Raw genomic sequence first — 25,698 nt, 5'->3', positions numbered from 1 at the left:
CCTTCCAATGTAATAAATTAGCTGAGAACTATGAAAATTAAATGATACTATCAAAAAGGTCTTCGTATGTTAGCTCTGAGAACAGCAGGTTAAAAGGCAAATATTAGAAAGAACAAAAGCAGATGACAGTCTCCCACAACAGCCTCCCAGGTAAGCTCAGGAGTGTGGGTCAGGTGAGCGGACAGAGAGGTGGATTGAGAACTGGCTGGACGGCAGAGCCCGGGGGGCTGTGATCAGCGGCGCAGAGCCTGGCTGGAGGCTGAGGCCAGCGCTGTGCCCGGGGTCAGTGCTGCTCCAGTCCTGTTCAACTCGCTCATCAGGGACCTGGACGCAGGCACAGAGTGCACCCTCAGCCAGTTTGCTGATGACACTAAACTGGGAGCAGTGGCTGATACCCCAGCAGGCTGCGCTGCCATTCAGCAGGACCGGGACAGGCTGGGGAGCTGGGTGGAGAGGAACCTAATGAAGTTCAACAAGGGCAAGTGTAGGGTCCTGCACCTGGGGAGGAACAACCCCACGCACCAGCACAGGCTGGGGCTTGGGGGTTGACCTGCCAGAAGGCAGCTCTGTAGAGAAGGGCCTGGGAGGTCTGGTCAACAGCAAGTTGCCCATGAGCCAGCAGTGTGCCCTGGTGGCCCAGAAGGCCAATGGTGTCATCCTGGGGTGCATTAGATACGTGGCCAACAGGTCCAGGGAGCCTATCCTCCTCCTCTACCCTGCCCTGGTGAGGCTGCTTCTGGAGAGCTGTGTCCAGTTCTGGGCTCCCCAGTTCAAGAGAGACAGAGAACTGCTGGAGAGGGCCCAGTGGAGGGCTATGAAGACGATGAGGGGAGTGGAGCATCCCCCTTATGAGGAAATGCTGGGGGAGCTGGGCCTCTTTAGCCTGGAGCAGAGAAGACCGAGAGGGGACCTTATCAACGTCTACAAATATCTTCAGGGTGCATGTCAAGAGGATGGGGCCAGGCTCTTTTCAGTGGTGCTCAGTGACAGGACAAGGGGCAATGGGCACAGACTGAAACCCCAGAAGTTCCATGCGAATATGAGGCAGAACTTGTTTACTTTGAGGGTGACAGAGCACTGGAACAGGCTTCCCAGAGAGGCGGTGGAGTCTCCTTCTCTGGAGACATTCAAAACGTGACTGGATGCAACCCTGTGCAACCTGCTGTAGGGGAACCTGCTTTGGCAGGGCATTGGACTAGATGATCTCCAGAGGTCCCTTCCAACCCTGACCATTCTGTGATACTATGAAATGGCTCCTCCTCATAGGAAATTAGGCCAAGAGAGTCTGAAGTTTTCTATTTTTAAATTCAATGATACTGAATTGTGCAACAGTCTGTCATGAACACATGCTCACAGAAAAGGCAATGTCAAAGTTAAAGCTCATGGTACCAATTTCACCCTCAACACAACGTTCTCAAGCAGAGTTGCTCTTAAACAGGATGTAGTAATAACGACATTACAGTGCCCCCAGTTAACTTACTGCTTTTCTCCCTGGAAAAGACCTTCCACAAGCAGGCTCACCTCTCTTTCCTTACCCCAAGAGTCAGATTAGCCAGCTGCCAAGAAACTACTGAAAATTGAAGAATGTTCAGGTATAACTAAAGGAACACTTGAAAAAAATCATCTTCCAGTAGAGTTTTAGCAAGTGAGCTTCAGCTAGTCTTCAGAAACCTTGCTTTTATAAAAAGTGATAAAATTCTTAGGGTATGTGTCAGAGTTCAACATGAGCAGCTCATCCACCCATACTTTTGGAAGAGGTATTTCCTCTCTCAACTCTAGTGCTAAAACACTCCAAACAAACAAACAAAAGAAACACTGGGCAATCTTTTTTTTTTTTCCCCATTGTTCCTGATAGGCATAATTATTGTTGGAAAAACATCTAACTGGACTACAGCAGTCATGTATTCATGAGGCAGTAATCTAAAAACTGTACGTGCCATCACTTGAAGAAAGCTTCATTTCCTTTCTTGCATGGAAAAAACCACAAAAGAATACACTTCAAAAAGCAAGGATTTCCTTATGCCAAGTGACCAAGAACCACTGTGTCTTGTTTGAATGCATTAGATCCCACATGGATAATGTGGAAAGAGTCTGAAAAAGAGGAACCTAACTTACTGATGCAAGTATTCAATGCTGAAGGACCAGTGCAGAAACACTGAGACTGCTTTGGAAAATCATCACAGACAGCATCCTGGATTGTCTTTCAAGACTGTATTTACTGTTTGCTGATGCTAGAACACTCATAGCTGTGCATTTCCTGGGCCTGGTGCTCCTTCAGAGGAGACCAGTTATCCAAAAGGCTAAGACAGCGAGATTTCTGTCATCGCTCTTACAGATGGGATACAAAAGTTCCATCTCCTCTTCCAATGCTCACACATGGCATTACTTTAAAAAAAAGCACCAGTACTAACCCATTATCCTAGTAAGTGCTTAGGGATATACTCTATTTCTTCTTTAAGAGGAGCATCATGAACTTTTGACATACATCCTTCCTAAAAACAGAGATTTCACTTTACAGTTTGTGAGGGGAGCCACACTACTGAACAGTAACAGCAACTGTTCATGTAACAGAAGTAAGTTGTGTTTTTTTGGTTGGTTTTTTTTAATCTGATACATTAGTGCCAAAACACAATATATCACATTACGGGTGGGATTTTTTTGCTTATTTTAAACAAGGCAAACAGTTCTTTTGCTTGCATATAACTCATCCAAGAGAGATTCTGTGGAGAATTAAGCAATCCTGAAAACTTACTTCCAGCAGTAGTAAGAGAAATTAAAGTAAGCATCTTCATGGAAAAGGAATCTTGAACCATACAAATCTTATTTTCTACAGATAAAAGTTTTACATATGGTATAAAAAACCATGTTCTTTTAAATGCAGGTAAAACTCAGTAAGGTGGACATTATGAAAAGTTCTTTAAGGATGATGATTATCCTTTCAAATAAGATATCCAGTGAACTTTTCAATATTGTTTAAAAAAGTTCAGAATAATCCAAATGCATATAAGAAAATATAGGTTAGAAAAGAAAAAGTTAGAATTTCTATCTTGTTTTGTCTGAAAATTTATGACCTTTTGAAGAAGCCTCCATGAACACAAATACAGTAAGTGCTAACGGTGGGAACAGAAAGGAAGAAAAAAACAACAGAGGATCCAAAACAACCACTGTTAGGATATACTGTTATATTAGAAACATTACCTTACAGAACATGTCTCGGAGATCATCTTTTGGGCTAATCCACGATGCAACAGCATCACAAAAAAAAATAAAGTCCTATAAGATTAAACAATCACACAGGTTAGAAACCTCAATTTATGGGTCTGCAAACAATGCTTGATGTTCATTCTATGAACTATGCAGGGTCTTTCATCCTAATTCACAACTGCTTTTGCTTTTATGTATTCATTTTTCAGTTAATTCAGACAGTAACAGTAAGTTATTGTATGCCTAAGTGTTCAGAAATAGAAATAGCTGAGTGTAGGAATAGCTTGGTTTAATCAGATTTTTGACTAAACGAAACCACAGTTAGAAAAAAACCCCAACAACCCTCCCCTCCCACATACGCTTCTCTAACATTGATTCTTTCAGTACACATACTAAGTTCAAGAACCAATCACCTTAATAACAAGCACCAAATTCAAGACAGTCACAACTCACTCACTCACTCTCGCACATTTCCATTTGGAGAAAAAAAAGCTGTTGTACTACTTTAATCAGAGCCAGAAGTTTTTCCTGGGACACACAGAATGTTTATCATACAGGTTCAAAACTAAAGCCACCCCAAAATCCCTATACTTAGTTCATCTGCTGTCCTGCATTACCCCCTACTACACCATTACGTATTTAATCATTAAGCTGATAATGCCCTTGCTTTTGGGTAAGAAACAAGGATAACGGCTACAGAGAAGGAGACACAGGATAATGAAAAGTCCTTAATTATCCCCTCAAACTATGTGAAAGAACAAAAGGGAAAGTAGAAGAGGCAAATGCTAAGTACAGAACAAGGCACAAGTGAAATGAACTGAACATTTCAAAACAAGGTAGAGGCTCAATTCTTGTGTTTCAGGAAGAATTCCAGGCAGGGGAGATGGAAAATTACCTTTGTTTTCCTCTTAGAAAATATTACACTGATACAGTTTTATTTTGGAGGTGTGGAGACTAAAGAGCAAGTCAGTCTATTCTTCAGATCTAATAGCTATTTTAAGAGTTCCACGTTCCTTGTCACATTGAGTATTTAAGCAATATCCAAAGCTGAAACAGAACCTTCCCTACCCAAGTTTTAAGAATGCATGGGTGGTTACTGTTTTTGTTCTGCTTCTTGTTTTAAAAGCCTAGGTTACATCTGGAAAATAGGTTTAAGTATGTCAGCTTTTGGCTTTTATTTTCATACAGAACCTGACAACAGCCTGACAGAAGTATCAAAACACAATTATTTTAGTCGAAGTTCATTATTTACATATTATTTGTAAGTAAAAGACCAAACCTATATTTAACAATGCTCTTCTCCTTTCCTTTGCTAGGTGACAATTACCGAAGCACCATGATATGTATCATTTGCAATATAAACATTTTGGCCTCAAAATAAAGCTACATCACGTACTGAAGGAAATCATGTCACACTGAACTTTTTCATACCTCATATACAGCTTTCACTAAATTTCACGAGTAAAGAAAAGAAGTTTAGATCTATTCATATTTCTTACTTGGACTACTCCACTAGGGTTGACCGAGATCATGGTACATATCCCACGGAACGCTGAATCCTTTTCCTCATTGTCTCTTATGTTTCGCAGAGAGGTGCACCTAGCAAGTTGGAGAACAAAATTTAGCTAACTCTACTACTTTCTCTTCAATCAAGTCAGAACTAGATGACAGTATCTGATGGAATAAGTCACACTGATCAGATGATCTGAAATACTACTTTGAACACTTAGAAAAACACTTGTTGCCCAAAGTCTTTACTAGTGTATTCCCATCAGGCATCATCTCCTGAATCTTGTTCTCCTGTTGCACTATATGCAGTTAGAAAGTGTGACCTGTATTCCATTAAATACAAAGGAAACATGTATCTGAAATATTTATAGGAACTATCATTATTAGAAACGGGACATATACTACTATCACAGTATGAATTATGTCAGGTACCACTTACAGAACAGTTATTTAACTTTTACAGCAGCAAGCAAGCTATTTTATACATAACAAATCTATAAACATATACTCCTTACAGCAATTCAAGCCTCAGACTGAATTTTAAGTAAAGTAATGCACAGTTTAAATTTTACTGTATTTGCATGCATTGTATTATCATTCTGGTGGATTTTAAAATGCTCTTTCATAATCAAGCTTTAACACAGCAAGCATGTGACAATCTTATCCCATGCATAAATTAGTCGTTAGCCACAACATAAAGGATACATGACGGTGCTACTAAAAACTCACAAACCTGATAGGACAAGATTAGTCACATGGTTGGCAATGATTAAGGATTGAGATTTTGTAACCAACTGAAAATATATCTAAAAGTGAGATAGAGAGAAGAAAGAAAGAAAGAGAGTGAAGAAAAATGAATTAAAAAAAAAAGATTGAATAATACACACCAGGGTCTTATAAACTGCTGTAGCATGGGGGCCACCTCTTGAGGACAAACGTAACCAAGACGACCAATTGTTATTGCTAAGGTAACGCAATCACGGTTATACACCACCAAACGCCAACCAAGACATGAGCAAATGAGGGGGGAGGAGAAAAAATAAAGAAAAAACAACAAATAACTCAGAAACAGAAACCAACAGAATCTGTGTATGATAATAAACATAAGATTTCACCAGTGCTGTTTATTACCACCCCCTAAATAAGAGGCAGCAACATATATGGTATACTCTCCAGGGTAAAAGAAAAATTAAAGTAAATGAGAGAACACCAAAAACACAATTTAAAATCCAAAGGCTTTCTGATGTAAGTAGTCATTCTGTCCTCTTCAGAGTAATCTCTTACAATAAATTTAGCTACCATACATTTAAAAATTTCTATTGAAATGTACTATTATGGATATTCTTGATAAAAAGTAATTAACCATTTTCAGTTTTAGTATCAAGTATTGTAAACATTTTTCTTTAAATATTTAGAATTCAAGATTTTAATAGATCTACTGTGTCAGTAAAAATACATTTATAAATACTTTAACATGGAAAATAGTGGTCTATATAAAAATGCTAAATAGATGAGAAACACTTCTCAGAGAGCACCAAATATTTGTCTTGTTCATTATCTTGTATGCTAACTCGCAGCAACTGACTGCAGAAAATTATTCTTTAATCCCAATATTTCTCTTGTTCACAAAAGACTTCCTCATAGAAGTCATGCAAGAATCAGACTTCTGAAAACAAGACATAAGGACACATGAAAAGCAAAGCTGCTTCATCACATGATTAGGTAGTATGGTCCTTTGTTCCAAGGGACAGACCGAAGAAAGTATCATCACGTAAATGTGTTTTAATGGTGTTTGCTCAACTCACAGAAGATTAATCTTTAGAAAAAGGAAAGGGTGGGGAATAATGTATCAGGATTACTTGAAGCAAAATACATGAATAATACTAAAATCCAGCAGATTTATATGAAGCAGAGAAAGGAAACCTATGTTCAAGGGACATACTATGCAACACTCTAATTAACAGGCATTTGTGAACAGTTTCATGAAACATGCAATAAAGCAGATGATGCTTTCTCCAGTAAAAGTTTGGTGTAGGATATACTAGCAGTTTGAAACATACTCATTCCATGAAAGCTGCAGCTCACTGGTAATGTACTGTTTTTCCCTGATGTTACTCAATTTCAATACGCAGTGTGTAAAATTTTTGGCAGATCTAACTTACAAAACTGCATTTGAAGTGCTACTTTCAAATGAAAATACACTTCTAAGTTTGTAAATTCTCACAGGAATAGTCATCTCTATCAAAGATCAACTTCTTGGCATGTACTGATTATTTTCTATGCAATTACTTTTACTGTAAGTGGTCTCATGTTTCCATTGGAGAAGTGTTTTCATAGCTCAGTACATAGAAGCTAAACCAGAAAACAGTAATATTCTTGCATATACTAGTGGCATGCAGCACAATATCCCACAACAAACTATAATAAGTACACCACACTCAACATTTATTTGCAGTTATGCATCCACATTTAAAGTAACTATTAAGAGAATAAAGAAAAAGTCAGTGCCTGGATGCTTCCAAAAATTCTCTAACAATGCTGGAAGCAAACATTTACATACTGGATGCCTCTCAGTTACAAGTATTACACATCCACTGGTGTAGAGGAAGGGGGGCAGGGCAAGGAGCAGGGGAAAGAAAATTTATATGGCTATCCTATTCCATGGTATATTTCACAACAAGTAGGGATTTGCTCCAAAATTATCTCTGCAAAAAGTAGTACCTATAATATGCCAGACAACTAGGTAATTTTTCCTTCAAGTTCACCTTCCATACTAAATAGGGGTAGGGGAAGTGACGCAGAAAAAGTACAGCTTTTAAGTTTAGAGAATGCCAGAGGAAAAATATAAATTGAAAATTTATCTCTTGCTTAGCTCAAAGAATGTAACTGTACCACTGAATTTGCATCATTTTCAAACATGTCAGGTATCATGACTAAAGTGTCATTTTCTTGCAGGACAGTTAAGTTTGCAAACAGAAAAAAAAAAAATTCTCAATGAGTAAAATAGTAAACCAGAACCTGTCAAATTATTAATAAAGTTTTGCTGAAGTATGGAAGGTGCTCTTCATACCAGAACGTGCCCTCTATCAATGCAAAAGAAACAAGCCTCAGAAATTCTGATTCAGTAAGGCATTTGGGGATTACTCCCAATTTGGAAGGCAAAGCTGTGGGCTAGAACCTAAACCATGCATGCCGTTATTAGAATTCTTTTCAGAAATTTGTTATTAAGTGACCAGTCAATAGAAGTTAAACATAATTTCATTATGTTGTGGTAAAACTGCCATCACAGATCTAGATTTTTGTGCACAATATTACAAGTCTGTCTTAAAAAAAATGAGTGCATTTTTTGTAAATTCTATGAGTTCATTATTTGTTTTATATATGCCAATTACATTTGTCTCAAACACTAGACATATATATACAGTACACGTGTAAGGACATGCATATATTAAAATCTGTGAACTAGGTCTTTAAGTGTTACTGCATACATTTGTCATATTCAATACATAAATAAAACTGGAAGAATACTTAAACAGATGATAAATAAATACAATAAAACTTATAGAAGTAAGAAAGCAATAACTAAGAATCTAGATATATGATAGATGGTTTGCTGCAAGACTGAGACTTGTAAGAGCTTCTGCAAAACAGAGTTGCTTTTGCTTATAAAAGCCAAATACACAGCAATAATATCAGTTCTGGTGTGGTTCCCCTATGCAATTTTTAAAGTCATTATAAAAAAAAATAATCTGTCATTCCCTTCATGTATCGTTCAGTTTTTGGGTACCTGTGTTCTCTAACAACGTCTTTGGTGTGTTTGGTCTGTTAATTATTTCTACAAGCTGGTGCAACACCATTGGAATATAAGGCTGCATCTCTATACCTGGAACAGCCAAAAAAAAAAATTCAGAAGAAAATTACCATTAATATACATAATCCAAATAGATTGGGTACATTGAACAAGGACAAGAATCTAAAATTTAATTTAAATTTTAACATGGAAGTATCACTATAAAAAAATCCAGAACCCCTAGACAAACCATGCTAAATGTGCAGAGATTCAAAGAAAAAAAACCAAAACTTACCCATCTGGATGGAGATTTCTCCAATTGCCCACGTGGCATTGTTACACACAGAAATGAATTCAGGGTTTAGGTTGGTTCCCAAAATTGGCATGAAATCAGCTAGAAAGAACAACATTTTAAAATCTCATAACACAATACAACTATCTTGTCCCATTACTGTAAGATCATGGAGGAAAAAAGAAGGTTTTTTTTAAAAAAAGTAATGTAAGCCTATTTAAACACTTGGGAAGAGCTACATATAATTAACAAGAGCTGTATTTCTGCTATGTATCTGATTAACCTGGGTTTTCAAACCTAAGCAGATCAATGAAAATCTTTTCAAATTACAATTTTAAAATGTTTTTAATAGGCTTTATCTTTATACAGCTTTAGAAATCTTTTGTCTGCTTTTCCCATACTGGGGCTGGGGAGAGATGAGAAGATGAGAGAAGACAAAAACCACGGGTACCAAGTACTTGTAGTGTTACAATATAGTTGAATAACCCTCAAATCACCTGTGTAGCTATGTATTCAGCTATGTGTGAAAAAGCAATGAAGCTTAGAATGCAATCACATCTTTTATTAAATTTTAAGAAAGAATTAGTCGCAAAGACAGGAATAAGGATAAGGAAAAGGAAAACTTAAAACACCATGAAAAGGCAATCCACAGAACAGGGAGCTTAACATGGCTAAACCAGCCTCCTATCAGTTTGTAAAACAAGTTGATCATTTAACAAGTAAAAGAAACATACCAATGCAAGGTTTAACATGCTGAAAACAGGCCTTTGTCAGATCACCTAACAACGCAAAAGAACTCTGCCGTACCTCAGGCATTTTATCCTAAAAAGAGGAAGAAAAAAAAAAAGAATTCTAGAATCTAGAAGCGTGATTCTCTTAAGAAAAATCCTTGGATCAAACAGGTTACTCATCTCACCTGCATGCATTGGTACATTAGTGTCAGGATATTGCTGCGAGCCACTAGCTGTTCAATGTTGCCTCCAAGTCCTTCAGCTAAACCACTGAGTAAATCAAGCGCCACAATCATGAAATCTTTATCTGGAGCCTCATATTGGTCTGGCTGAGCATTATGCAACTGCAACAAATAAGTATGCATTTTCAAAATTAGTATTAGATTTTCTCAGGGGAATGTGTGAAAAAAGTTTCAGAACTGCCGCTTCATTTATATATTGAACGGTTATACTACAAACCTCCCAACACACACATAACTTTATACAGTTAATAAACTGGTTTAAGGAGAGATTCTGAAAATATTGGAATAGCAGTAAAAAAATACCATGGCTTGTGCAAGTGTCTTCTGTACCAGATTTACACAACGCTGGTACACAGGTTCACAGTATGGAAGGAAGCCAGATTGCAAGGCAGTAGCAACTGACGACAGGCACTGGAAATAAAAAAAAAAAAAGAAAAAAAGAGAGAGAGAGAGAAAACAGTCACTACTTTTTTCACACCTGTGAAGTGCCTTTTATTTGGGAGAGGTAAAGTAAAAGATATTAGTATTTTAAGCATATGCACATGTAACTGATTAAGTAAACACAACCTAGAAAGGCGGTACGGATTAGCTGAGCCAAGGCAACTATCAGCAAGTTACTACTCTCTCCCATGCATGCCAGTTGAGAAAACTTCTCAGCAGCAGCATCTTCTTAGAGGTACCCAAGAAAGTGCATACAAAACCAATTAGGATAATTCAGCCGGGACTTACACTAAACTTCAGTATCTTGACCATGTGCAAGCCCTAACACTACCTAAGAGTTATGAAAATAATTTTTCTAGAGGTGCTTTCCTGCTTCACGCTCAGGAAGTACAGAATAGACTACATGGTCTGGTTCGTACCTTCAGGCTGTCTGACAACAGTTTTAATGAAGGGATGGAGACCAAGGAGAGAGTAGACAAGAATAAAAGGAGGATGGAACATTTCTTTTTCCTAGAAGAATCCCGAAGAAAACACTCCAGAATGGCGGGGTGTGTGTGTGTGTGAAAAAAAAGATAGATTTCTGCCAAACCTAATGATATTTCCTCAGTCACAAGATTTTCTTACTATGGCCAGAATATTTTCGCCATAATGGAAAACTCTGTCAGCTTTTATAGTCATGCTTCCTAGTGGGAGCATCTTTGGTAGAAAGTGTAATTCCTAAAATAAATTGATAAAAAATACTCAAATTTTAATATTTACCTCTAATAAAGGGAAGAGATCTTTATCTTCATCCTTCAACATGTTCCACTTCTGGATTAATGGAGGCATTAGCATCTGAATATACTCCTGTGCAGGATGAAAACACATCAGCTGCTGAAACACTTCACTGCATACCATTTCATTTCAAAGCTAGGAAACTGATGTATTAAGAATCAATATATATTCTTTTTCAGCAACACCCCTCTCCCCCGATGTACTGTAATTCAATCATTGTTGCAATGTGTAGAAGTAGCTTAACAAGAGAATTTACAATTTTTGTCTTAAGATTTTTTGCTGAAGCCTGTATGTACCTTTGCAGAGTGAATCTTTTCCTCCAGGTTTAGTTTCAGACTAGCTGCCTGGGTTGCTACAAAACTCTGTGATTGCCTTAGAGGCTAGGGAAAATGTTTTTACTAGCAGTGTGCTCTGGCTGTACATCTGCCACCTGCTTTTCTCAATGATTTCCCATTGTCCTGGTGCTACAACCCTATCCTCCCAAGTTCCTGAAATTTCTTCCTCAAGCAATTAAGCATCCATGAACAAAGTAACTTCCTGTCCCTCCAGAAGGACACTTAACCCTTCTGAATAAAGGTGTTCCATCTTCCCTGTCACTGCACAGCCACAGTCACAAGGTCATTGAATAAAGTAACCCTATAGTGCTGTTGCTCCCAGAAGGTATCTAAAAAGCCAACAGATGCTGCCAGCTAATGCTTTGTCCAATGACATAAAATTCTAAGTGACTGAAGAAAGTCCCACCATCACCAGGAGCTCCCATTTAGCTTCCTCTTGGTATTGTCAAATGTCAAGGTGGTCAGAGCCAAAAAGAGACTGAAAAAGAGGTCCTTTGATGGTGTGGGGTCACGGATGGCAAGTACAATGCCATGAAAACAACTCAAACTGGTTTATTCTAGTGTGTCTATGTCAGTGAAGCACTCCAGAGAAATAAAACAAATTTCAATAACCAACATAAGATGCATGCAGGTGACATGTATACATATTCTATTAATTAATATATGTACACTAAAAGAAACCCCCACTGTATTTTCTTGTGAATTATCTGTGCTTTGTCCAAAGACAAAGTTTTTATATATACAATGGATGGCTGTCCCACTCTCTGATAAAGCAATTTCTAGTGATGATGTGCTCCAACACATTGGAGACACACAAAGCAGCTTAGCTATGCTTAAAGTGGTTACCAAAAAAAAGTGGCCATTGGAAATTAAAATACACGTTCCGCCAATTCCTTTAAAGTCCCATAGCGATACATATACCTCTTCTGAGCTAAATAATTCTGAGCCTGAGAAAAAATATGATGAGAAGCACATTTCACAAGCCACCACACACACCACTGTTTATTCAAAATAGCAAGTATTTATGTAGTGGGAAAACTACATGCAGTCTATGTAATTTACCTGTGAATATTTAGTATCAGAAAATATCAGCATTTCTGTTTTGTAACATGTAAAGCACACTACAAAACCCACTGAATCAGTTTTTCAATTATGACTGCTGCTACAGAACATAAGGTATACTCACTGGTTTATTTAGATGATGTCCTACAGAATCTGCTAGAGTTCCTATCGCATCATAAAGAATGAGCAGATTTTTATGCTGGTATTTACTAAATGCGAAGACCAAAGTGTCAAGTATATATGCAAGATAAGGAACAAGCTCTGTACAAGCCTCCTCTTCTAGAGTAGCAAAGGCACTGAGGGACAAAAAAACAGGCCAGTTAGTATCTTGGAAAAAACAAAACAAGATGACCCCAAATGCACCACACAATCCACTTCTGTTTAAACATAAAGCTGTATTTAGTCCTAAAATTCATCAAAGATGTGTTTTCAAGATGGTATTACTGAGATAACCTTGATCTATTTTGATTGAGCATGTAAGGATTCGGCTCTTACGTTGTGATGAAAAAAATTAAAACTGTTGTAAAACCCTTTAGGTATACACAAGAAGCCCTGACCAAGAAAAGCATTACTGTAAACTAGTTATAATATACTAACTGAAATGGTTAAACAAAAAGCTGTTTACTTAATTTAAAAATGGCCCACATTGTTAATGTATGCTGTAGCTGCACCTACAAGCGGTAGTGCTGTTGTGCCAGTATTATGCCAAAATCAGCCTGTACTCTCAGCTGTACACTGCATAGAAAACAGATAGAGAAAGACACAGGAAACCAAAAGCAAAGACAGAGGATAAACAATTTCAGCCAGGCTTGGTCAAAACACATGTCATGGCATCATGGAAAATTTTCAGGTTGTCTGTCAAGTGTTTCAACAACAGTATTAAAAAAACTGACCCAAACCAAACAAAACTTACTCTTCTGCGCACCCCCCCGCCCCCGCCCTGGATATACTGCTTCAGAGAGAAACACTAAAGAAAGGAAAAAAATATGAGCTATTGAAGATTTACTGGCCTAGCTTGTGTCAGCAGGATTATTATTAGCCTATCCCTGCACTAAAAATGCATGCATCACCGCACGAGGCAAACCATTCCCTATTGCTGTGCTACCAAATACAGAAATGCCTTTTTCTTAACACAATGCAACTGTGAATGCTAAGTGGCTAGCATTCTTATTTTACTTATTTATAACTTATATTATTATGAAGTATTCTTCCAGAAAGCCATCCAATGTGAGCAGGAAAACATGTTTCAGTAAACTACCTTTTTGGGTGTCACCAACTAAAGAAGCAGTTTCTCAACAGCACAAAAACGAAAGCTAAGACATCTGGCTAGGATACAGAAGTCAATGATGAAAACATCCAGTATCCTACCAATTTTCAGTTTGGTAGAAATTAACTGTGCAATTATTGACTGTAGGGATGCCGCATTTTGCTCCTCTCCAGGAAGGACCATGGTATTTCCTTGCAATTTAGAAAGCTAGTGAGTATGTTTTGACTTGTAACAGCTCTACATTTTCCTTAATGTGAAGTCTCCCAGTTTATTTTTTAGCTGCAACAGTAATTTTACTGAATCTCTGCTCTAAAGAAAGCATTTAAAAATGTGCTATAAGTTTGACACTGACCTTTAAATAAAAACAGTAATCAGGTGTATTGTTATTTTTAATATTTCCATTTTATCTCTTTCCTACCAACTTAACTGCTTTGACTGCCCATTGCACTTTCTTCAAAAGCTCTACATGAGATTATTTAACAACTGCAACATAGCTGTGTTCAACTACATGCACATTTCAACCATGTTTTGGACAAGGAATGTATAATCAGAAGTGTGGGTTGGTTTTCTTGGGGTGAGGGTGGGTGTGGTTTGGGTTTTTTTTAGTAGAATCTGTACTTAATCTGATTCCCTGGATCTGAAAATGCATGAAGTAGTGTTATATCAACATTTTTGTGCTCATTCAGGAAGGAACAGAAGACTCACTATGAAAAGACAGAACGAAGCAGGTGTTAAAGCCCAACAAATTTGCTAGCCTAATCTTGGAAAACATTTAGAGAAAAAAAGGAAACCATATTTAATACTCTAATTCACTAATCATTAAATTCATTGTATGTGTTCTCAGGCAAGTATACATCTGTCCCTTTTTGGGCAAAGCTTATCACAAGAACTCTGACCTCAGCCTTGTCCTTAGCCACTACTGATATTGGGGGTGGGGTGTAGTAATCATCATCATCATCATTCTACCTCTGCCACCACTAATAATAATAATAATAATAATAATAATAATGCTACCTGGTTCAAGTATTTAGAATACAATCAGATGCAGATCTAACTTTGCTTTATGAAGAAACCTTCTTGGCAGTCTGCTGTGTATACTCCTGCCCCACACAAATTGACATGTAAAAGCTTTATTTATGAGCTTCCTGCACAAGAGGTCCACATATTTCCATTCCATTAATGGTGTGTCCATTAATGGAACCATTAATTTATTAATTAAAAAAAAAAATAGTCAAACAAGGGGAAGAAGAGAATCGTATATCCCAGGTTCTCCCTTCAAAAGAAAGAGAATATCCCTTGATATAACCGTAACCCAAATGTTTTGTTAATCCTGAGCTAAACATAAACATCATTAATCCAATGATAGGATAGTTTTCCACTGCAAACAGTAACAACCTTACTCATAGGCATATCAGAAAAAAGCCATATTCCAGGTCAGTGAAATAAAATAAAAAAAAAGTGTTACAAACAGGTAGTTCCTTTTACTACAATAAATTACTGAGATTGGTGAGTCATATACTCTGAAAACAAACTGGACAAGAGAAATACAAAATAACTTTTTTCATGTTATTACAACTCACAGTAGTTTTTGACTACTTCAGAAGCAGCTGCATCTACTCAAGTTTAAAAGAAGGAAATACAGTAAAAGCTAGAAACGGAGTCATGCATTCACTGGTTAAAACAGCTTCCCATGAAAAAGCAGTGTCATGGATAGTGCTTTTTGCTCAAGCTTTGGCTCACCTGCAGGCAGCTTCCTGTACTCTCTTGTTGCTATCCAGGATACGCTTTAGCAACTCAGTCATTAATGGCTTCAAGTATGTGTCTGGGGGTTGACTAACTACCCAGTGTGCATAGCGACTAAGAGTCCAGCATGTAATGGAGCGCACAAGAGCCTTTTTGTCGGAGAGGCACTGAATAAGGTGAGGGATCAGCTCAGGAAGATATGGAATCATACCCTGCATGCAGCCTAGAAAGAAAAAGACAGCTATTGCAGTACCAGAATTAACAAAAAGTTCTGTTGTTTTGTTTCCTAGAAGGGGCATACTTTCATTGTATGTTTCGTTTACATAAACAGGAATACATTTTAACAATATACAAACCAAGTCTACCTAATTTACATTGTCCTAAAAAGAAACTTTACTTAAATAATAATTAAAATCCTCAACCAAACTTAGATTCATTTAATCTATATTTCAATTTCAGTGCTTCCTTCTACTCTGCAGAAATTCTTCTTTATTAAACGGAGTATGGCAAGTACATCCGAATTAAATGAGTTTATAAAATTTGGAGGTCCTACTCAAGAGTAACCAAGACGCCAAGCAGAGAAAGACTTGATCTTGACAACAAATCATCACATCATTAAAAAGGATACCTTAAGAAATTTAAATTTCTTCTTGTTTTCTCCTAATACCATACAAATACTGACCAGCAACAAAAGCGACACATTTCAAGTCAGCAAGAGCACTAATACACTGAGATTTGCCAGAATTACTTTTACCTTGGCCTGACTTAAAATCAAAACCAACAAAAAAAAAAAGGTTTTCTAGTAACAAAGAAAACAGTATGTTTACTAGGCACTGTTGGAAGAGAAAAATAATCTTGGCACTGACACAAATAGATTCCTGCAGCTTGCAAAAAGGATAGAAATGCAGGCAAAAAGGCGCGCAAGACTAAGTACAAAGGAATGGAAGCTATCATATTTAAATTGGAGAACCATCCACAATAAGCACCTCAGGGCACTCAAGTCACAGGAGTGGTGGTCTTCTGAAAACACTTGGATGAAATGTAAGGCTCAAATTTATTAAGTATTACTCTTCTATGAAATTAAGGTGTTATTTCACAAGAGACCAATAAATATGTTCTGTTGCTGTAGTTAAGAAAGTTAAGAAAGAGAGAAAATAATTTATCTAAGCTATTTAGCCTCCCACACATTCATGGATTTGAAAATGAAGAATTAAGTAACAGTAATCACCCATTAGTAGATGTGGACATAGATGACCAAAACCAAACCAGCTAAGGACATATACTTGTTTGCATAAGTAAATTCACCTGGAAGGAATCACACAGCTGCTTAATTCAGCATGCACTGTTGTCTTACCTTCTGCAATTGCTCCAAGAACAAGGATACCAGATTCTTTAACTACCCATTCAGGATGGAAAAGCAATTCCTTCAAAAGGGGCAAGATGTGTGGCAGAAGTTCATCACGAAACACATTGGCTAGGACATCTAGAGCAGCAGCAGAACATTTTCCTGAGGGGAATTAAGAGCGTTAGTCTCTGCTTATTATACAAGTAGCTGCAGTTAGGCAATACAATCCTCAAAAGAACTACCAGTAATGGCTGTCAGTAGTACCATGTTAAAAAAAAACCCAAAACTAACCCAAAACAAAACAAACCAATTTTAGAGGGAAGACTGAAGTAAAAGAAAGGGTTATTAAACCTCCTCCATCTACCAATGTGTAAGAGGTTTTTTCAACTGAAGTAGGTGATACGTGATTTTTATTATCTTGTAGAATTAAAATTCTAAGCCCCAAAGTTATCTTGAACTGCATCCAGTAAATATTTGTAGCTCAATCTGCCATACTCAAAATAAGCTTACCAATGGCTAGATTTTGCCAATACATTTACGTAAGTCAATCTGAAAGACTTCCCCTCCACCCCTCCCACCAATGATGTCAGCAGATAGTTTTTTTGTATTCAAAAGCAAAGCCTCAGCATTCCTATAAGCAAAGTCCCCTTTTTACTGTGGTTCTTGTATTATGCAAGTTTAAAAACATTTTACACGTTACTCTGACATACTTAAATTCCAGTCAGAAATAGTATCATCATCATCAAGTTCATCATCATCATCGTCATCATCTTCAATACCATCTTCTTCATGCTGCTGAGCCACTGTCCGTGAACGATGAAAACGAGGTCGTATGTCTTGCTCACTGTCTGGAATAGCTTCATCTTCTTCAACATCCCCCTGTCATCAAAATGATTTATCAGACAAACTAGTCCAACTATATTGCTTGAGCAAGTTAAGAACGTAGTTTTAGTTCAAGATTTTATAAGCATATAAAAGATTCACATTCCACTTGTGCTGGCCAGCTAACTAAAAATGCTGCTGTTCCTGCATTCTGCTGCCACATTTACCAGAAAAACAACAGGAAAATATAAGCAAGAAAAGTAAGCTCACACACATGGTATCCTTCTTGTCAAGAAACTGCTCTTGACGGAAATGAAATTGAAAGAAGTGATAGACAAATTCTGGTACACAGACATACTCTAAAATGTATTGATGGAAAAAGCCATGTATTCAACCTGGAAGGCATCAAAACTAATTCTGAACTTCTTTTTCAAGCTGCATTGTTGCAGTAGTTCATGGGTAATGGTATCACAGCTCTGTCTGAGCGGGGGGAGAGGGGACAGGGGCAAAGCAGGAAAGCTCGCCAAGTGTTTCCCAACAAACATGGTAGCAGTTGTATTTAGTATTTGGAACAGCACACCCTGCCCTGGAAAGCTAATTCTCCATTGACGGATGGTAGGCTGCACCTGCCCATTCTGGTCTGAATCATTCTGATTAACAGGTCAGAAGCTAACCAGATACTCTGTAAGAGTAAAAAAAGTTGATGCTTACCTTCAACAGAATAATATCGATCTCTGAATATTTCATACCATTTACCAGCACAGGTATCAGCCTACAAAGAAATATTGATACATGTCAAAGTAACACATAAAAAAGCAAGCCAGTTTTCAGTTACCTGGGCCATAATTTTGGTTGTAACCCCCACCGCCCAAACCAAACCAAGAAAAACCCCACTTAGCCTGACAACAAAAGCTAGTCTCTAAACCAAGCTCCATGTCATAAGGTTAATCAATACTTTGAAATCTGAAAAAGTGTTTGTTTCAAATTACAAACTTTTAACTAGAGGTAGCCAGATGGCAGAACTAAGTTTTAAATTTTAAAAACCAGATATTCTTCCATATGATGGATTTACTCTGAAGCACCTTTCAGAAATTAAGTCTAAAGGTTTTCAGTAAGAATTCAAACTCCCATCATGTGCCTAAGTTGGCTCTCACCAATAGTACTTGTCACTGTTTAGTTATTGCCGACGACTCTACCTCACTACTCTTAAAGATACAAGGCTAATTACATTAAGCCCTCCTATCCTTTAGTGACTACTTCAGTAAGACAAGTCCCCAGCATTGCAGAGATCTTGACTAATCTGTATTAGGACTTACTTTGCTATTAAAACTGGTTATGGCTATGGGACTTCACTTTACAGACGTACAGTTTAAAAAAGTACTAAGACAAAAAACATCAAATGCTTGGGAAAAAACCACATTCTCCACAAAAAGGAAAAAAAATCCATAAAAATATGTATTACAAGCCAAGATAAGCTAATAATGATCATGGACTGACCCAGTAGCAGTGACAGACTCAATCTCTCTATACAGTGCAGGTGAGGAGTATTAGTTTTTGAAGGTACCAGGCCAGTAATAATCAGGCATTGCAATGGCACATTACCTTCTGACCTTTTAATGAAGGAACAGTAATTACACACATTATCACTAATTCGTTGGCATTTCTGCAGCATACTTCATGAAGTATGCAGGAGACATGCAATTTATAAGAAAGCCTGCAGGAGCAGAATGGAACAAGATGTTAGATTCCACATGAACAGGTTTTTAGAAGATCTTGTCCCACTTTTAGTTTAATATATAAAATTTTAAGATTATCATCAAGTATTGACAAACTTATATAGCTCACTAGTCAAACAGGACTCACTAACAAGTAAGTTGCTTTCAACAAGCATGACACTGAAAGATCGAGAAATGTAATGTTACTCACATTTGTTTTTCTAGAAATTTTAAAGCTTTTTTTAAGAAAAATAAAAATCGAGTGAGTATGATCCTGCTGCAGTGTCAATGTTCATGTAGGCCAAAAGAGGTTTAATACAAGTAGTTATTAGCTAGTAATTAATAACTACTGCTATTCTCAGTATAAAGTTATTAACTAGTAGTTAAAAACTACAATTATTCACATACATATACATGTTGGGTACTCAAGAATTATGCTATCATTCTTTTGCCTTTTGAGCTACAAGAGTAGGAACTAAGTAAAACCATTTTAAAACTTCAAAACTATTTCTCATAACATTGGTTCTGTTTTCAGCTTTTATTCCCCTCCACTGCTACAGTAGGTATTTCATTCCTTTCTACTTCCTAACTGCTTACAAAAACTGAAATTTTGCTGATTTATTGCTAAGAAAAATGCATCTGTCTGTGATTCTGTTCTTTCACTCCAGATCTTGAGAGAACTGCCCCAGTAATTTCAAAAACCTTCCACCATATACAAAACCAAAGAATATCCATTTACTGTGAACACTGAAAAAAATTCATTTCCTATTGCAGAAGACTTCAGATTAATCTGGAAAAAAAGTGACAAGCACTGACAAAGACATGCAGATGTTGACATCTCAAAAACACGTATTCAATCAAAGATCAACATTTTGAGGCATAAGGGAACTTCTTGAAACTTAAAAAAAAAAATACATTTTGAAACAAATACCAGGCCGCAGAAGTATGAAGGAACACATTGCACAAGCTTTCGTTAACTTCAAATTGCAATAGAAATTAATATAAATTTAATTCCTAAATCCAACTGATGTCATGCTGGTTTACATTCTTGTTAAAATGGAGATCCCTCTGCATGACTATGCACATACAACATGGAGTCACGATGTGCTTACAGTACACCAGTATACCAGATATTATAGATACTGTCATGTGGAGATGTATGTTGAAGATTAAGTGCATGTTAGCACACCTTTGCATCCATGTAAAGCTTAACAGCCTGTTAAGCTTGAGGTAAAGCAGTACAGTGACACAGTATGGGTTGCTTCTGGAGGTCACTGGTCTGAAATCCTCAGAATTCTTTTCAATGAACGCTGTCCTACAGCATTTTCACTATGCACAAGAACTAGCGACAGGAAAATTCTTTGAAGAATGCTGCAAGCTAGATACATTCTTTATAAAAGTAACCAGGAACAAATGAACTGAAGTATAAAAATGACTATTTCAAAATAAATGGAGTTGTAATTCTTAATACTTACTTAGTAAGATGCCGACATAATACGTCTTTACAAATCGGCTGTTCAGCCAAAGTCAGCCAAAACTCACAAGCCTCCAAAGCCACATTTTCATCTTGGTCCTGGGTCCTTTGAAGCATGTACTACACAATATGAAAATAAATTACTTGTATAAATTGAAATTTTAAGTGTCCAGAAGAAGGTACCAACATTGGAAAATGCATTTGCAAAACCAGACTATGCTACCATAGCAATTTTGTTTCTTGGGGCAAACAGAAGAAACAGACATAAGAGACTGCTTAAGGCTGGTGAGAGAACAAGCTAAGGGACTTCCTTCTTAATGCTCGATAATTTAATTCTAAATTTCTGCACTGATTAAGCAAGAGCATTATTACCCAGAAACTGCAGAGACCCAAGATAATTAAAAGCAGTCTCCTGTGAATAGATTTTTGGTTTTTTACTCCCCCTTTGTACTTTTGAATAAAAAAGTTACAACTATACCCTTAGTAAGATGGAAATACTTTTTATTTCCAGTACCATAAAAAAAGCTTCCCCTCCAAATCTTGATTACCTGACAGGATGTAATTAAGTAGAACCTATAACCAGGGGGTGGCAATCTCACATTTTTCTAGCATGAACGGCAATTCAGAGATTCAGTATAAAATCTTTCAGCTTGCTATTAAAATTTAATCCATAAATAATCAAATAGCTGCACAAACAGAAAGCCTAATGCTGGTACATTAATTTCTTACAGACAACTGCCAAAATGATTTAGGGAAGGCTCTTGCAACATCCAAAATAGTAATTTCTGTATTCTTTCATGTCAGCCCTTATTTCTGAAACAGTTGGTTCTCCCATTCGGTTTAGAAAACCTCACGGAAGCCCGTGCAGCCACCTTTCCTCGTACACTAATTTAGAGCAAAAGAAATCCCTCTTCAGTTGCTTCAGAATACCATTTTATTCTCATAATTAAATAAAATGGAGGGACCTTTATTGTCCTTATGCATTTCAGGGATGCACGACTTGCCAAGAACAGCACCCCTTCCTACAGAATTGCACTAAATCACAAGCTGCTCCTAAAGGTTCACTATTGCGATTAAGAACTCACAGTAACAGAAATACTGCTCTATTCTGAGTTGTCAACAGATTGCAGCTCAGAAGAGTTGAAAAATGTCCTACTCATTGCAGCCAAGACTTCCTTAATGTACCTTAAGAGATTTGGCATTTTTCCCCCAGAGGGCTTGAAAATCCAAAGCCAACTGGTCCTCTGGTAGACAAGTCTCCACTAATTTAGAAAGGGAAAGGAACTGTTGAACGACATTAACCTCTACAGCTGAATGCAATGGGAGACAACATTGTTAGTAGTTCAAAGAGCATCTCAGCTATATTTAATAACATGCCTTATCCTTGTTATGGTCAACACATCCCAAAAAAGTGACAGCTTCAATGTGTAAACTATGGCAGTATCAGCACTAGCACTAGATTTTTAACACTACCTTCTCACTTGGGGGTCAAGCAGTGCCTGGCTGCTCCATAGTATAGCTGATCCTGACTGTTTCCGGATCAATTAACTTAATGAAGAATAAACTGCCATAGACATTGCCTATCAAACACAATGTCAAGTTGGCAATTAGCTAATAAGAAAGTTTTGCAATCTCAAGTCTTGAAGGAAAATTAAGAGTAAACAAGTGCAAGAGTAACATACCTGTTCTGATGAAAGCTGCTTTTTAAAAATTTATTTCTGCAACCCCAAACAGGTTTTTCAGCATGCAGTTTGGGAAATGACTCACCTCAACTATACTAATCATATGTGGAAGCAGGCGATCCATTCGAACTTCCAGCAACATTACCAGAGCACGGCAAACATTTTTGCGCACTTCAGGCTCCTCATCACCAGCAAGTGCAAACAGATTCTGTTGGAAACCAGTACCAGTATAAAAATCCCTTGTTCAGCTAGTTCAACTTGTATTTAAATTGACATTACTGGCAAGCAAAAGTATGCACATATGTACTTCTGTACTCTCCCACACCTCAGAATACCATTTTATTTCTTAAAGACATATGGTTTATCAAATGAACTCTACAGACTCTTGATGTGTATTTTACACATAAACAAAACACTATGTAATATTAGCATGGACACAAGAACAGCATTTCCTAGACTTTTTTTTCCTCCTGAACACGAATTAAGTTCTCCATGTTTCCGAAGCCAGAAAACTCTGTCAGTAACAACAGCATCAAATTAAATACTCTAGATAACCTAAAATACCACTCTTGTTATCCATATTCAGTAGCAGTATTCAGAGACACCCAGATGGACCCACGTGACATGATGAGCCTTGTATTGCACCTTCCATCACAGTTAAGTGACAGACTGCTGCCATTATTTTTACACCTTTATGAACAAGTGTTTCCTCTACTTAGGAAGAGGAAGCATTTTCAAAATACTATTTTTGGGCTGGAAGAGTGCTTAGACTAATCAATTCTGAGCATAAGCATACAGAATGAACTTCAATCCATGGGGATTGAAGTAAAAATGGGCAGCCAGAAACGAGGAGTTTGAGGGCAGAAGCGGTTGTAAAACATAATTCAAAACTCTTGATAAATCAGACATGTAATCTGACTCAACCCCCCCAAACCAAGAATGCACACCCACCTCAATAAAAGAATCGATGTGCAACATAAGAGCTTGAGTTCGGCTGATGATAAATTGATTGACACATGCAACAGCATGAGACCTACAAATGGAACAGTTAAAATATATGCTTTTTTGAGTTACAAACAATTTCTAAACTGCTCATAAAATTGAAAACATTAGGAAGCAAACTGCAAGGTTCGAACATCTTCTAGAGGCAAGGGGGAACAAATCTGCACATCTGCAGTATTACCAACCAAAATTACTAAACCACATCTTAAGTACCACCTTATACTCTGATATATCTAATAAATATTTTAAAATACAGTATTCAGTAAATAAAAACAAGAGCAGAATGACTACACCTGGCACGTTTGTTCCAAACAGTATGTAAGGATGTTCTTTTTCAGTATATTATCATTACTGATCTTATTAGCTATTAACAATTCCATACAAGTTAACATAGTGAAATAGTGACATTTTAGCATGACCTTCTTTGTTGTTAAGTATCCAACTGCCTTTGCAATAGTTTTAGTATTTAGCAAGACCTGTATTTGTCAACAATATAGCTGTAGCTTTGAACAACACACACGTATAGTAGGATACATACTCAAACACTTCTGGTAGAAACATACCAAAAAGAGAAACGTTAGTTCTTCCTTTTCATTTCATGCAAGCCACTACTTACAGGTCTCTTTCATTCTCAGATACAAAAGTCAAATTCCCTAAGTAAAGGCACAATGTAAAACTACCTGTTAAAGCTTTTGAAGATCCATTAAAGTATTTTTACTAATGTAACTCCAAATCTGTTCAGATGTTTCTTGGAAGGCTGCCTCAAAACATGGTTCAAAAGTTGTCTCTTTTTAAAGAGATTTAAATAGAAAGTATTTTACTGACACTACTAGCAGTTTTCATACTTCAGCACTGTGCACTGAAACCAGGCTGCAGGTCAGCAGGTGGCCTGCTTCAAACTTGAAACTCGTTTAACAGTTTCAAAGCCACAAACATTGCAGCACAGGAAAAAAGTGAAGACTGTATAATGTGGTAAGGAAAAAAAGCATGTTTTTCTCATCTCTTCCAGCTCCAGGGAAGTAGTATTAAGTTTGTCAATAATAAGAGCAAGTTCATGCTTTGTTACCCATTTTTCTTAGTGTGCATCTATTTTAGGTGATTTTCTAAATCTTATTTGAATCCTATCATGAAATATTCCAGGTTACACTCTTCCTTTTAGTCTTCACCATCAACTACTGCAGGCAATAAAGAATTGCCACCTCCAACATGCAGAATCTTTCCAATTAACTTTCAAACAGGAGTTAAAAAACCAAATTTTTCAGAATTACAGCGAATCACAGAACAGTTGAGGTTGGAAGGCACCTCTGGAGGTCAACTGGTCCAAGCCCGCTGCTCAAGCAGGGCTACCTACAGCCAATTGCCCAGGACCATGTCCAGGTGGCTTCAGAGTATCTCCAAGAATGAAGACTCGCTCCATCACTTCTGTAGGCAATCTGTCCTAGTACTTGGTTGCTCTCACAGTAAAAAAAATGTTTTCTGACGTTCAGAGGGAACCTCCTGTGTTTCAGTTTGTGTCTGTTGCTTCTGGTTTTGTTACTAGGCACCTCTGGAAAGAGACTGGCCATGTCATTTTTGCTCCCTCCCTTCAGGTATTTACATACATTGATGAGCTCCCCGAGTCCCACCCAGCTCCCTTAGTCTTTCCTCATAGGACAGGTGCTTCAGTCCCTTCATCAGCTTCACAGCCCTTTTCTGGACTCTCTCCAGTATGTCCATGTCTCTCTTGCACTGGACAGCCCAGAACTGGACACAGTACACTGGACCACCCCCAGGTGTGGCCTCATCTGGAAGATGAGGGGGAAGAACCACCTCCCTTAACGAGCTGGCAGCACTCCAGCCCAGGATACCATCAACCTCCTTTGTGGCAGAGGCACACAGCTGGCTTGTTTCAGGGTAAAAGCTACTGTTCTTTGTAATGAATATTAGCAATAACAATTTAATTCTGGAATTTTTATCCTATCCTATACTTGTGTTACTTTGAAGAGATTAATACAGTTTTACAGTGACAAGACGATGAACCCATTTAACTTGATTCAGCTGAAAGATAAAGAGCTTTCTAGGCTTAGGTGCAATTAAAGCAGAAAACATTTTCTGCAAGAACTCAGAAATTATTGTCAGGAAAATAATATTGACTCTCCCATTGCTGAAGTCATTACAAAGTGAATGCAAAATTGTTCTTTCTAATCAGAGTATTAAAGTTCTAACCACAGCATCGAATTTTTCATACAAACATGCAAAAACTTCAAAGAAACTGTGATTTTCAAAACT

At 37.4% G+C, this 25,698-nt stretch overlaps 2 protein-coding genes across 4 annotated transcripts in view; one reads left to right on the top strand and one right to left on the bottom strand.

The window, feature by feature from the left end:
* Positions 1-25,698, top strand: part of ZNF366 (zinc finger protein 366) — a 214,968-nt gene that overhangs the window by 31,231 nt on the left and 158,039 nt on the right. The gene's annotated exons all lie outside the window — the stretch shown is intronic.
* The window catches only part of TNPO1 (transportin 1), a 59,699-nt gene that overhangs the window by 7,640 nt on the left and 26,361 nt on the right, over positions 1-25,698 (bottom strand). For all 3 annotated transcript variants that reach the window (XM_056323658.1, XM_056323659.1, XM_056323660.1), the window contains 17 exons: positions 23,380-23,461; positions 22,514-22,636; positions 20,748-20,866; positions 18,269-18,329; positions 17,446-17,614; positions 16,745-16,897; positions 15,388-15,613; positions 12,505-12,676; positions 10,969-11,055; positions 10,072-10,179; positions 9,712-9,870; positions 9,530-9,617; positions 8,799-8,897; positions 8,501-8,596; positions 5,601-5,676; positions 4,704-4,803; positions 3,199-3,273 (listed from right to left, as the gene is read on the bottom strand). In XM_056323658.1, coding sequence (XP_056179633.1) covers positions 3,199-3,273; positions 4,704-4,803; positions 5,601-5,676; positions 8,501-8,596; positions 8,799-8,897; positions 9,530-9,617; positions 9,712-9,870; positions 10,072-10,179; positions 10,969-11,055; positions 12,505-12,676; positions 15,388-15,613; positions 16,745-16,897; positions 17,446-17,614; positions 18,269-18,329; positions 20,748-20,866; positions 22,514-22,636; positions 23,380-23,461 — 1,993 coding nt within the window. The remainder of the gene's footprint in view (positions 1-3,198; positions 3,274-4,703; positions 4,804-5,600; positions 5,677-8,500; positions 8,597-8,798; positions 8,898-9,529; positions 9,618-9,711; positions 9,871-10,071; positions 10,180-10,968; positions 11,056-12,504; positions 12,677-15,387; positions 15,614-16,744; positions 16,898-17,445; positions 17,615-18,268; positions 18,330-20,747; positions 20,867-22,513; positions 22,637-23,379; positions 23,462-25,698) is intronic.

Source organism: Falco biarmicus, chromosome Z (genome assembly GCF_023638135.1).
Source record: "Falco biarmicus isolate bFalBia1 chromosome Z, bFalBia1.pri, whole genome shotgun sequence".
NCBI classification, from domain to species: Eukaryota; Metazoa; Chordata; class Aves; order Falconiformes; family Falconidae; genus Falco; species Falco biarmicus.
This window is presented reverse-complemented; position numbering and strand designations above follow the sequence as displayed.